The sequence below is a fragment of the Canis lupus genome, chromosome 11 (genome assembly GCF_011100685.1).
Source record: "Canis lupus familiaris isolate Mischka breed German Shepherd chromosome 11, alternate assembly UU_Cfam_GSD_1.0, whole genome shotgun sequence".
In the NCBI taxonomy this organism is placed as follows: domain Eukaryota; kingdom Metazoa; phylum Chordata; class Mammalia; order Carnivora; family Canidae; genus Canis; species Canis lupus.
Genome location: NC_049232.1, coordinates 27,097,975 through 27,112,781, shown reverse-complemented (window position 1 = coordinate 27,112,781; position 14,807 = coordinate 27,097,975). Strand labels below are relative to the sequence as shown.

The window sequence follows — 14,807 nt, the reverse complement described above, 5'->3', positions numbered from 1 at the left end:
AGCTAGTGGTATTGTCACAGTGCTGTTTACTGAAATTGGTTTATGCTAAAGAGCAGGGAGTAAAATGGTGCCCATCAGCTTCTTTGTCCCCAGAGAGTGGTCTTCAGACCCCTCTCTTTGCTTGCTGCTGTCAAGGAAGAACTCTCAGAAGAATGAATAATCCCCTTCGTGAAACTCAGGCATTTTAAAGGTTGCTTTTTCATGCTTTCTCCAGGTTGCTTCCCTGCCTGGAGCAGTACAGTGCACTTTGCTCTATCTAAGCCAAGCTTGCTGAATTTTAAAACTCCAAATTTTAGGGATATGATGTGGCAGGGGTTTGTGCTAGTCCTCTGAGGAGGGCCTTTCCACACTGGGATGGATGCAGGTTTGATTATAAAGGGCAGTTGCACCAGAGTGTAGGTGCATGGGATTCAGAACAAGGATGGCTAAAGAGCCAGTGTCCTTGTTAACCACCCTCAGTAGGTGTTTCTGCACCTTTGCTGAGGGGTTGAGGAGGGAAATGGAACCCACTGCCTCTTTTGTCTCTGGAGAGGCATCTCTGTGAACCCCACTTCTCACAGATACACTCGAAGAAAAGCAAGCGGTCTCTCCCTGTGTCTCTTAGGTGATCCTCAGATTGCCCCATCTGCCCCCAGGTTGCTTATATGCCTTCTCTCCAGGAGTAGGGCAGCACCCTCAAGGTTCTATCCCAGCCAAGCCTGGAACCTCTAAAACTCCAGTCTTTGCACCCAAGTGGTTGCAAAAACTCATGGAAATCAGCCCCTCTTGTTTTCCTAGCCAATGGCTTTGGGGAAGTGTTCTCTTTGTGTGATCCCCCTGTTCTTTCTCTCTCTCTCTCTCTCTCTCTCTCTCTCACACACACACACACACACCTTTCTCTGCGCTGAGCATTTCTTCCCCCCTGCAATACTCACGATCTATTTCTCCCCCAAACCACATCTCCATACCTCTTACTTTCCACAATTTGGCCTCTTCTCTCCATCTAGTTATCCACAGGTCAATTTCTTGGGTATTCAAGAAATACGATTTGATAACTATCTAGCTGTGTTCATGGGACAAGGCAAGCCTAGGATCATTCTACTCTGCCACCATCTTAATTCCTATTCAGAATCTTATTAACAATGATTCTTCACAATAAATCTAGAAAAAAAAAGACCTACATTAATAAGTTGGATTATAGATGTTTCCTATTTACTTTAAAGGCAAAAGTAGAGCACTGAAAGGAGATGAGCTCATAACAAAACAGATATTAGCAGAATGAATGGCTGAAAAAACAAAAATAAATATCTTCACTAAGTTAACATTTTCAATGGGAGTGGTGATTTTATATCTTTTCTGTTTCTTTTATTCTGTAACAATTTTCCTTCCCTTTTTTGACGAGAAATTGGGTCATTATTACAAAAAACAGAATGATGGAAGAGTATAACTAGTTGGGTCAACACTTATCATAGAGCTACAGTAATTGAGACAGTCATTGTGATATTGGAGTAAGTATAGACATAGATAAATGAAACAGAATAAAAGGCTCAGAAATAGATCTATGTATATATGGTCAACTCAACAAGGGTATCAAGAGAATTCAGTGGGGGAAAAGTGGTGCAACTTTTAAGTCCATATGCAAAAAGAAATGAACCTCACAAGCCTCACTCCATCTACAAAAATCAACTTGAAATAGATCCCAGAATTAAATATAAAAAATAAAACTATAGAGTTATTGAAGAAAACATTAGAGAAAATCTTTGTCATCTTGGGTTGGGTAAAGATTTCTTAAATATGTTATAAAAAGCACAAACCTTAAAATTTTTAAATTGATAAATTAAACTTCATGAAAATTTAAAACTTTTGATTTTTCTAAAACATAATTAAGAAAAAGGAAGGGAGAAAATATTTGAAAATATGTATCTAGTAAAGGATTTGTATACAATACATATAAAGAACTCAACACCCAGTGTCAGCTCATCAGCCCCCGCCCCCAGGCCTCCCCCCCAAAAAATAACTCTCAAAACTCAAAAATAAGACAAAAAAATTTAGAATTTTAAAAATGGGCAAAGGAGGAGCTCCTAAGTGACTCAGTCAGTAGAGCATGTGACTCTTTAACTCAGGGTCATGAGTTTGAGCACCATATTGGGCATAGAGATTATTAAAAATAAAAATGGGCAAAAGTTTGAATAAACACCTAACCAAAGAAGATATACAACTGGGTACTCAAATAAGCTCATGAAAAGATGTCAACACTGTTAGTTCTTAAGAAAACGCAAGCTAGGGATGCCTAGGTGGCTCAGCAGTTGAGCATCTACCTTGGGCTCTGGGCATGATTCTGGGTCCAGGGATTGAGTCCTGCATCAGGTTCCCTGTGAGGAGCCGGCTTCTTCCTCTGCCTGTGTCTCTGCCCGTCTCTCTGTTTGTCTCTCATGAATAAATAAATAAAATCTTAAAAAAAAAAAACCCGCAAGCTAAAATCACAGTCAGATTCCACTGCATACTCACTGGAATGACTAAAATTTAAAATACTGGGATCCCTGGGTGGTGCAGCAGTTTGGCGCCTGCCTTTGGCCCAGGGCGCGGTCCTGGAGACCCAGATCGAATCCCACGTCGGGCTCCCGGTGCATGGAGCCTGCTTCTCCCTCTGCCTATGTCTCTGCCTCTGTGTGTGTGTGTGTGACTATCATAAATAAATAAAAATTAAAATAAAATAAAATACTGACAATCCCAAGTGCTGACAATGATGTAGAATAACTGGCGCTTTCATACATTGCTGCTGGAATGCAAAATAGTACAACTACTTTGAAGAGCACTTCTTATCATTAAACCAAACAATTCCACTCCTAGTATTTGTCAAGCGAAATTAAAACATATTTTCACATAAAAACTTGTTCTAGTATGTTCATAGGACCTTTATTCATAATAACCTAAAATTGAGAACAATTCAAATGTCTCTTAGTTGATGAATGCACAAATTTTGGCAGATTCATATGATGGAATAAAAAGAAATAAATATGTAACAGAATGGATGAATGTCAAAAGCATTGTGCTAAGAGAGAGCAGCCAGACACAAAAAGCCACAAACTAAATGATTTCATTTATATGAAATTCTGGAAGAAACAAAGCCATAGCAACAGAAATCAGATCTGTAGTGGCTTGGAGCCAGGAGTAGGGGAAGGAGATTTTCTACTGAGGGACCCAAGGGAACTTTTTTGGGTAACAGAAATGTTATATATAATTGTGGTCATGGTTACTGGACTTGGTGAATTTTATTGCATATAAATTATATCTTAATAAACCTGATTTAAAATACAAATGCTTCATAGTTGGTTCAGTATACTTTCTATTGTATCACTTAATGCCTGGCATGAGTCAAGGTCTAGTTAGGAGAACAAATCACATCCCGGGTCTCTACTTCAAGAAGAGATTTTATTTAAGGGATTGGTTATACAGGTGTGGGAGATTTGAAAGAGTAAATCAATAGAATTGAGATAATCAAAAGATGATAGCTGAAAGAACTGTTAAAATCCCTAAAGTTGAGGGAACAAAATGGAACTGGTCTTGTTAAGCTCAGAGGAGGGACTTCCCAGAGCTGTGGGTGAAACTTCTGAGGAAGGGGTACCCGCCCCCCTCCCCCAGACTACTGGTGGTATCTCTGCATAGATGAGAGAGATTAGATTTTCTGAGTGTTGCACGACGGAGGAAATGGTTGCCACCAGGAGGAAGGGCCATTGCTGGGACAATGACAAGAAAAGGAAAAACTGGAACGATTAATACTTTTTCTGTCCTTTTTTAAATCCTCCAAATCTCTAATGGCTCCTATGGGTGAAATCATCAGGAACTCGGCTATGGAAAATAATATTTTTGAAGATTTTTTATTTTAATATAATTTATTTATTTGAGAGAGAGAGTGTGTGTGTGTGTGTGAGAAAGAGAACATGAGCAGGGGAAGGGTTAGAGGGAGAAGTAGATTCCCTGCTGAGCAGGGAGCCCTGTACAGAACTCAATAGCAGGACCCTGGGATAATGACCTGATCCTGACCTGAGCCAAAGGCAGATGCTTAACCGACTGAGCCACCCAGGCACCCAGAAAGAAAATATTTTTTTTTCAAGAGCCTAATCTCAGGATCAGAGAACAAATTATAGGAAGTATGGATGTGGAGCTGAAAGACAACAGGTCAATGACATGTCTGATTTATCCCACTTTAGTAATAAGATTAATCAGTAATTTCAGGTGATTTCAGCTTAATCCCTCTATTATTACATTCCCAATCATTGTTTCACTTAATGGTTTTAACATCTATTGGTTATTATTACCTAGATTCATGATTTCATTTGGGGTTACAACACAGAAATTTTCTGATTTTAGTATTATTTTCACCCTCATTAGCTGCAGTTCTGTAAAGAAGAATGTATTCTCATGAACAATTTGTTTATCCTAAAATACAATTTGTACAGGAAAGACAGGAAAAATCTTGATTATTTCTATTGATTTCATGGTGACCTAGCAACCTCTAAAAATAATCAATGAATTAGTGGCTTTTGTTAATATTAGAGACTCATCACTTTTGTTTATATACTTGATATTTTTAAATCCGTTATAGGCATTGTTCTTTTAAAAAAAAGATTTTACTCATGAGAGACACAGAGAGAGAGAGAGAGAGAGGGAGGGAGGGAGAGACACAGGCAGAGGGAGAAGCCGGCCCCATGCTGGGAGCCTGAGGTGGGACTCTATCCCAGGTCTCCAGGATCATGCTCTGGGCTGAAGGTGGCGCTAAACCGCGGAGCCACCCGGGCTGCCTCAGCATTATTCTTTTTGTCATTCAGATTGTCCCATCTTAGGCCAGTGGGCGCCTTCCTGGTATTTTTGTTTGTTTGTTTCCTATATATTTATTCTAGGTTATTCTTTTTTTTTAAGATTTTATTTTTATTATTTATTCATGAGAGAGAGAGGCAGAGACACAGGCAGAGGGAGAAGCAGGCTCCACGCAGGGAGCCCGAAGTGGGACTCGATCCCGGGTCTCCAGGATCAGGCCCTGGGCAAAAGCAGCACTAAACCGCTGAGCCATCCCGGGCTGCCCTATTCTAGGTTATTCTTACAAAAATATCAACTATGTCCAATTTAATTCTGTCCCCTCTCCCATTTGACTCTAAATCTGTCAGATCTTGGAAGAAATTTGCAACTTATTTCGCACTTTTTCCACTTAGTAAGCTGCTAATAAACACTTGAATTGTCTGGTGTTGAGCTATCTTATGGAAACATTCTTAAGTGGCCTCTCAACAGTACAAACAATTTAAAAAGCCAACTTTAATTATAAAATTTAATAAAGTTTCTCAATTCTAACCAACTCTGCAAGTCTAGTCTTGAAATCTTGGCTATTATATGTGTTCCTGGGGCAGAAGTGGAGGGGGGGAAATAACAGAGCAACGAGTAAGTAGAAGAAAATTATACAACATAGAGAGGAAGTACTTTAAGATTTTAAATCAATGTGTGGTTTTTCTAAAATAAAAGATCATAAATTTCCTAAAATGGATTCAGTTTACCTCCTACTATTGAAATGATGACTGTCACTATAGCATGTGGAAGCAACTAGAGAACTCAATATAGATTCTGGGACTCAACTTTTTAAGGAAGCCTCTTTTTCATCTAGAGTTAGCCGTCTTTTGGTCCACATTAACACTTCTATCTATCAATGTATAGGTAAATAAATAGATAAATGTTAGTACCTCCAGCCATGCCCCGGTTAAAACTTGGGGGAAAATTTCCAAAGCTTCCCCTTCTCTAAGTGCCACTGACATTCTTTCTTAAAAACTCTTGAATCCTTGCCCTCTTTTTTTCCCCCTCCACATTGTTATAGTTTAGACTTTCAGCTTAACTGAACTATGTTAATTGGCCTCCTATTTGCCTCCAATCTTCACACTATTATCAAAGTAATCTTTCTGTAAATTAATTATATCACAGTCCTTGATTAAAATCCTTAAACAGCTTGTTGCCTTTAGAAAATAAATCCACATTTTTAAATAAAGATTTTATTTATTTATGAGACACACACACATACAGAGGCAGAGACACAGGCAGAGAGAGAAGCAGGCTCCACTCAGGGAGCCCCATTTGGGATTCGATCCCAGGACTCCAGGATCATGCCCTGGGCCAAAGGCAGGCACTCAACCGCTGAGCCACCCAGGCATCCCAAAATCTACATTTCATTTCTTAACACGGAATATAAGACCCTTCATGATGTGGCCTTTATTTAACTTTCTGTGTTCCTCCTTTCTGCCTCCTGTGGCATCTCAGGCCCCCTCAAGTCCTGTCCTCAGTGCTCCAGCAATTCTGAAATACTGGCAGAACATTTAACTACACCAGGCTCTAATGCCTCTCTGCCCTTAAATAAAGCTGTTTCCTCTATTTAGAACAACTTTCTTCTCTTTTTTTTCCCAAATAGTTAATGAAGATTCATCCTTCAAAAGAAGGCCCTGCTATCACTTCCTTTGGGAAGCCTTACCTGATCTCCTTCACACTCAGAGAAGATTAGTTGCCTCTACAATCTCATTTGGTTCCTTGGCCAACTTGGCATCCCCACAGTGATAACTATGCTAAGTGGCATTTACTGTCTCTCCTGAGCATCCTCATGTATTTAATATTTAACCCCAGCACCCAGCACCATGCTTGAGTATACCTCAATGAATGTTTGTTGAGAGATTGAATGAATAGTTGCATAATCTTAGCCCAGCATTTTCCAAACATTTTTTCAAAGTAGTTGTACCAATTTATACTACTACCAAAAACATAACTGAGTTCCTTGTTCCTCTGCATTGTCACCAACCATTGCTATTGTCAAATTTTAAAATTTAAAACATTGTGGTAGGTCTATGGTGATATTATTGTATTTTTAAATAAGTCTTTAATATACTAATAGATATGGTGTTAAGAGAAGCCTCCTCTCCTTCCCCGACCCTCATATAATTATTAACGTTTCCTAAAATAGCAAATGCAAAGGCCCTGCAGTTAAACTTATTTAAGAAACAGTAGGAAAACCAGTAATCTGGAGAAAGATATAAAATTGTAGTCAAGATCTTGGAATCAGAACCAGAACTAATCTAATCAGGGGTTCTCAAATTTTGGTGTAAAATGAAAACCCAGTATGTTGTTAAAATTAAACATTCTTGGGTTGCATTCCCCAGAAATTCTGCTTCAGTAGTTTAGATCTTGGGCCCTAATATGTATATTTAAAAGTAAGTACCTCAAGTGATTCTGATGCTGTCGGTTTTAAGTCCACAGAATGAGAAACAGTTTAGAGAGTAATACTTCTTCCTAAATGAGTATAGTATTGCATATTACAATGTAATTTATGAGACTGTTTTGTCTATCATCTGGCTAATCTTAAAGCTGGATCTTCTATCTCTGTGGGTATATGCAGTAGCATTTTACAAAATTAAAATTAAGCCCGCTTGGAGAAATTTACAATAGATTTTGCAATAAGTGAAGACCTCTGATCATTTGCAAAACCAAGAGCGATTATGGGGAAGTGGCATGGTGGAAGATCATTGGTGTTCCTTTCAGAAGTGGATTTGATATTCAGCTGTGCCATCTTAGGCAGGTCCCTTAACTTCTCTGAGTTTCTATTAATTACCTAAAATTAGTATTATATCCAGCCTACCAGATTTGCAAACCTGTGTAAGGTTCAAAATTACACAGTGGCAAAGTGCTAATACAAATACGATTTAATCATTGTTAGAGGAATGATCGTTGTTTTTGATTGATTCATCTGCTTAAAGAAATAATATTTAGCTTCAGGGGCATTTGTTTCTTGGAATAATCTCAGCATCTTCCTACTAAAAGGAAAACTGTAAAAGCATTTTAAGTTAGGCAATATACAAAGAAAACCTTGAGTGACATGACCACGGATACAAAATTAATATACAGATAAGACCAGGATTCAAGTCTTCTGATTACTAGCCCAGGTCACTGTCCACTATATTTAGTTGTCTTCCTCATTCTTTATTATCATCCATAGGCCAGGTGATTGACACACTAGAGTTTGAGCACCACTGTTCTTACTCATTAGATGTGGTAGTGGGATGGTAATCATTATCTTTTATCGCACTTACTTGATAAACGGATTTATTGAGGTATTATTATTCATACTATACAATTCACCAGTTTCAATTGTATAATGCAGTGATTTTAAGTATAATCACGGAGTTGTGCAACCATTACCACAATTAATTTTAGAACATTTCATTACTCCAAAAGAAACCCATTACCTGACAGCAGTCATTTTACATTCTCTCGTTCCCACTGCCTCTGGCAACCACTAATCTACTATATAGATTTGCCTTTTCAAGACCTTTACTATAAATGGAATCATACAATATTTGGCCTTTTGTGACTGGCTTTTCACCTGGGGAGTTTTCAAGATGTAATTATCGTTTTAAAATTATCAGGGTAACAACAGTTTAGAAATAAAGCCGGAAAAATCACCCATAATCCCATTCTAATACGTTCAATATCATAATTTTCTTTTTTTTCTCTCTCTCTCTTTCCGCAAGTGCTTTTTTTTTTTTTTTTTAAATCTGATTGGCCAACAGCTGGAGGACGGCGGCCGCCCCCACCGCATCCTGCTATCCCCGGACGCCCGGCGGCCCACCCCCGCCGCGCAGCCAAACCGCCGGCCGCCTGGGCCAGCGGCCCCGCCCATCCCCGCCGGCGCTCCGCTGACGTCACCGCTTCTGGCCGCAGACCCCCTCTTTCCTTCCCGGTCGCGATTTCTCTGACAGAGCGCGATGGCGGCGGCCGTGTCTGCAGGGGGACCGGCTACTGTGTCGGGAAAGCAAGAGTTTTATCAGCTTCTGAAGAACTTGATCAATCCAAGCTGTATGGTGCGGAGGCAGGCAGAGGAAATCTATGAAAATATCCCAGGTCTGTGTAAGACTACATTCCTCTTAGATGCTGTCAGAAATAGAAGAGCAGGTTATGAGGTGAGACAAATGGCTGCCGCACTGCTACGACGGCTTTTGTCCTCTGGGTTTGAGGAAGTCTATCCAAATCTGCCTTCTGATGTTCAGAGGGACGTCAAGATTGAACTGATACTGGCTGTTAAGTTAGAAACACATGCTAGCATGAGGAAAAAACTTTGTGATATTTTTGCAGTGCTGGCCAGGAATTTGATAGATGAGGATGGCACTAACCACTGGCCCGAAGGTCTGAAGTTCCTTATCGATTCAATCTACTCTAAAAATGTAGTTCTATGGGAAGTTGCACTTCATGTTTTCTGGCACTTTCCTGGGATCTTTGGGAACCAAGAGCGGCACGATTTGGATATCATCAAACGGTTGTTGGACCAGTGCATTCAGGATCAAGAACATCCAGCAATCAGGACATTATCTGCTAGAGCTGCAGCTGCATTTGTACTTGCTAATGAGAATAATATTGCTCTTTTCAAAGACTTTTCAGACTTGCTTCCTGGAATCTTACAGGCTGTGAGTGACTCATGCTACCAGGATGATGATTCAGTGCTAGAATCCCTTGTTGAGATTGCAGATACTGTACCTAAATACTTGGGTCCTTATTTAGAAGACACTCTGCAGTTGAGTCTGAAGTTATGTGGAGACTCTAGACTTAGTAATCTGCAACGCCAGCTGGCCCTTGAAATAATAGTGACCTTGTCTGAAACTGCAACCCCAATGTTGAAAAAACATACAAATATAATTGCACAGGCAGTTCCTCATATATTAGCAATGATGGTTGATCTACAAGATGATGAGGACTGGGTAAATGCTGATGAGATGGAAGAAGATGATTTTGACAGCAATGCAGTTGCTGCTGAGAGTGCACTAGACAGACTGGCTTGTGGGCTCGGTGGAAAACTTGTTTTACCAATGACTAAGGAGCACATCATGCAGATGCTTCAGAGCCCTGACTGGAAATATCGACATGCTGGATTAATGGCCTTATCTGCCATTGGAGAAGGATGCCATCAGCAAATGGAATCAATTCTAGATGAAACAGTTAACTCTGTTTTGCTTTTTCTTCAGGATCCTCACCCAAGGGTGAGGGCTGCAGCCTGTACTACGCTTGGACAGATGGCTACAGATTTTGCGCCTAACTTCCAAAAGAAATTCCATGAAACAGTGATTGCAGCTCTGTTGCGTACCATGGAAAATCAAGGTAATCAGCGTGTGCAATCACATGCGGCTTCTGCACTTATTATTTTTATAGAAGACTGCCCCAAAGCATTGCTAGTTCTATATTTGGATAGTATGGTGAGAAATCTACATTCCATCTTGGTGATTAAACTTCAAGAGTTGATTCGGAATGGAACTAAATTGGCCTTGGAACAGCTTGTGACAACCATTGCCTCAGTTGCAGATACAATAGAAGAAAAATTTGTTCCATATTATGATATATTTATGCCATCACTAAAGCACATTGTTGAGCTTGCTATTCAAAAGGAACTCAAGCTTCTGAAAGGAAAAACTATTGAGTGCATTAGCCATGTTGGTCTTGCTGTTGGGAAGGAAAAATTTATGCAAGATGCATCAAATGTGATGCAGCTATTGTTGAAGACACAATCAGACTTAAATAATATGGAAGATGATGACCCTCAGACATCTTACATGGTTTCAGCATGGGCCAGAATGTGTAAAATTCTTGGAAGTGATTTTCAACAGTATCTTCCACTGGTTATTGAGCCTCTCATTAAGACTGCTTCAGCAAAACCTGATGTTGCTCTCTTAGACACACAAGATGTGGAAAATATGAGTGATGATGATGGATGGCAATTTGTAAATCTTGGAGACCAACAAAGTTTTGGAATTAAAACTTCAGGACTTGAAGCAAAAGCAACTGCTTGTCAAATGTTGGTTTACTATGCTAAGGAATTAGGGGAAGGATTTGTGGAATATACAGAACAAGTTGTAAAGCTTATGGTTCCTTTATTGAAATTTTATTTCCATGACAATGTTCGAGTGGCAGCAGCAGAGTCTATGCCTTTTCTCCTGGAATGTGCAAGAATTCGTGGCCCAGAGTATCTTGCACAGATGTGGCAATTCATATGTGATCCTTTAATCAAGGCTATTGGGACTGAACCTGATACAGATGTACTCTCAGAAGTAATGAATTCTTTTGCAAAATCCATTGAAGTAATGGGAGATGGGTGCCTTAATGATGAACACTTGGAAGAACTAGGAGAAATACTGAAAGCAAAACTTGAAGGGCATTTTAAAAACCAAGAATTGAGACAGGTTAAAAGACAGGAAGAAAACTATGACCAACAGGTTGAAATGTCTCTACAAGATGAGGATGAATGTGATGTTTATATTCTGACCAAAGTATCAGATATTTTGCACTCATTATTTAGTACTTATAAGGAAAAGATTTTACCGTGGTTTGAACAGCTGCTTCCATTAATTGTAAATCTAATTTGTTCAAGTAGGCCATGGCCAGACAGACAGTGGGGATTGTGCATTTTTGATGATATTATAGAGCACTGCAGTCCAACCTCATTTAAATATGTAGAATATTTTAGGTGGCCAATGCTACTAAATATGCGAGACAATAACCCTGAAGTCAGACAAGCTGCTGCTTATGGCCTGGGTGTTATGGCACAGTTTGGTGGAGATGATTATCGTTCTTTATGTTCGGAAGCTGTTCCACTGCTGGTAAAAGTTATTAAGTGTGCAAATTCCAAAACCAAAAAAAATGTCATTGCTACAGAGAACTGTATTTCAGCAGTAGGGAAGATTCTGAGGTTTAAGCCTAACTGTGTAAATGTAGATGAAGTTCTTCCACATTGGTTATCATGGCTTCCACTGCATGAGGATAAAGAGGAAGCTATTCAGTCTTTGAGTTTTCTCTGTGACTTAATTGAAAGTAATCATCCAGTTGTACTTGGTCCAAATAATTCCAATCTTCCCAAAATAATCAGTATAATTGCAGAAGGAAAAGTTAATGAGACTATTAACTATGAAGATCCTTGTGCCAAACGCCTAGCTAATGTTGTGCGTCAGGTACAGACTTCTGAAGAATTATGGTTGGAATGCATATCCCAACTTGATGATGAGCAGCAGGAAGCTTTACAGGAGCTGCTAAATTTTGCTTGATGCACTTTAATGTCACTTGACTGTCTTTTACCATAAAAGTAATTCTAAATAACTATTGTGAATGTATTCCATTATAATTGAGAGAACTGTTCTTTCCCTGCCAAACAGTTATATTCCTTTCCTATATGTTTCTCCAGAATTAGTCAGTGTTCTAGCCTGGTGTTCACCTTGCATGTTTTATCTCTTAAACACAGAACTTGGTGATAACCATGCTTCCATTGTCTTAGAATGTTTGTCAACTTTCCCCTAGTTGATGTGAAGTGTATAAATTGTTGCTGCTTGTATGAATTATTGATGCTGGGCAAACAATATACTTGTGTTAAGATGTCATGCTGCCTATCACAAGATGCTGAGAGCTTAACAAAGATAGGAGAACTTCCAGGACAAATATCTTTGGAATTGTGGATGAAAAATAGTGTCAAGCTTCTTCCTCCTTGATGATACTATCATGGTAATGGGAGGATGCTGAAATTGGGAGAGAGTTTTGAGATATTGCCATGGATGTAGGGAGTCTTCTCCATGTAGTATGTGAACTTTTTCATATTGTCCTCCAGGGAACGGGGTGAGGCATATTCATATTCTAGTCCCCCAGGTGTCCAGCTGAGAATTAAGAGAACTTTAAAATCTTAGCCTGACTGGTCTCTTATTTTTCAAGTTATTCAGGACTCTTAAGAACTATGTTTACTGAATAGGCTGTCCTGGTACATGTAACATTGGTAGCATGTAACACTATTACTCAGTGTTTACAAATAGTAATCAATATTTGTGGGAGTCTATCAATATTATGTGTTTGAGCAGAATATTACATTGTGTATGTATGCCATTTTCCCCATGCAAAGCAGCCCAACAAAAAGAGAAGCCCTGGTTCAAAATGGGGCTTAGATAGATTTCTATTTAGAAGTTCTTAATAGATACTATTGTATGATGAAAATGAAAGGGAAGCAAAATTAATTTTATCTTTAAGCATGAAAAAAAAGCTTTGAGATCATTTAGCAGTATATGTGCATTTTAAGAAAACTGTTCTATAAATCTAGAGTTAATTTTGTTAATTGGAATGTTGATCTTTAATGTCAAGCTTTTTATATGAAAGAAAAGCTTTCTAGTCAGCAAATCATTGATCCAAAACTTAAAAAGAAATATATGTCATGATTTCCTGAAGTTATTGTGAGTACTGTGTATGTAAAGTATTTAGCAAATATTTAAGACCAAGTAAGTGCTTAATAAATGGTACCTGTTAGTGCTGTTGTTTGTTTGTACCACTACTGTGTTTTTTTTATGGTTTAGAATTCCTTTTTCATTAGATTTTCCCTGATTCACTCCCTGCCAGTTAAACAGGCCATCTAGGCTGTTGTGGACTAAATATGAAGTTGAGGTTTTAGCTATGGAATTTCTGTCTATTTCTTGCAATGATTTATTGTTAATATGGGGAAAAAAGGAAAGGACATTAAGTATGGTATAGCCTTAATTTTATTTAAGATAGATAAAAGTATACATGAATAAATAGAAAAATCCTACCACAAAGTATTAATAGAAGTTTTCTCTGGATGGTGGGATTAAATGGCAATTTTCCTTCTAATCTATATTTTCTAATTTACCTACAACCAATGTATTTCTTGTATGATAGTCTTTTTTTTTTTTTTAAGTTTAAAGACCCAATCTTACTTTTGTAATAGCTAAGATCGCAATCATCTTGGCTTCTCCATGACTTATAGCTGATGTTCCTTCAACTCAAACCTATTTATCTTAATATTCTTTCAGAAGCCCTTGATCAAATTTCTAGCAATTCCCTACACTCTTGTGCATGAGGAACTGGAAATACTGCCAGATGACTTGGAATAAGACATCATAGAGAATTTTTAAGTATGATAGACGTAAATTTGAATTTGGCAAACTACTTTTTCAACCTAAGCATCAGTTATAGTTTCTACATCTGTAAGATAGGCATGATATCTAGGATTGTTGGGAGAATTAAAGGAGATAATCACATAAAGTGCTTGGTGGCACAGGGTTCAATAAATGCAATCTATATTATATAAAATAGGGTTGGTAGATAAAGATGAGGGGATTTGCTGGGGGAGGGTAGGTCCAGATTCTTGAGCTTTGTCAAAAGAAATGAGGGATGTCCAGTCAGACACATTTTTTTCTTTGCCTGTTGCTGAAGTTAGACTGGTCCCTGGCTTTGTTCCTGTGAGCTGAGATACATATAAGGGCTCTGAGGAGAGAGAATGCTGTAAATGCCTAATAAATTACGAATGTCTGATGAGAGACGACCTTGAAAACTGGATAATGGATGTGTCTATGGGAGTGTCAATACTCAACTGTTCCCATTTAACTATTTTACCTAATATTGCTATTTAACTTATTGCCCCCCACCAAGCTTTGAAGTTTTGACTTTTATCAGTACTTTGAAAGTTCACAATAACTAAAAATTAAATATCCTGACCATTTGATTAGATAGCTTGTACTTATTTTTTTTTGTACTTATTTTAAAGATTTTATTTATTCATGAGAGACACAGAGAGGCAGAGATATAGAGGGAAAAGCAGGCTCCTCACAGGGAGCCCAATGTGGGATTCAATCTCCAGACGCAGGATTACACCTTGAGCCAAAGGCAGAGGCTCAACCACTGAGCCACCCAGGCGTCCCAGATAGCTTGTACTTTTAAAATGCTTGGTTTCTAGGACAGTTATTGCAGGTTTCAAGCTAGAACATTCTGTGTAAGTA

The 14,807-nt window shown here is 38.6% G+C and overlaps 1 protein-coding gene across 2 annotated transcripts; it reads left to right on the top strand.

Annotated features, from left to right (window-relative positions):
• Positions 1 to 8,697: 8,697 nt before the first annotated feature.
• Positions 8,698 to 13,339, top strand: RANBP6 (RAN binding protein 6). 2 transcript variants are annotated; one of them, XM_038552324.1, is made up of 2 exons: positions 8,698 to 8,901; positions 10,017 to 10,237. In XM_038552324.1, exons 1-2 carry the CDS (start codon positions 8,766 to 8,768, stop codon positions 10,085 to 10,087), a joined length of 207 nt encoding a protein of 68 aa, XP_038408252.1. In that variant the 5' UTR covers positions 8,698 to 8,765; the 3' UTR covers positions 10,088 to 10,237. The 2 variants fall into 2 exon arrangements, with proteins under 2 accessions (XP_038408252.1, XP_038408251.1); XM_038552323.1 differs by having other exon boundaries at positions 8,711 to 13,339.
• Positions 13,340 to 14,807: the final 1,468 nt, after the last annotated feature.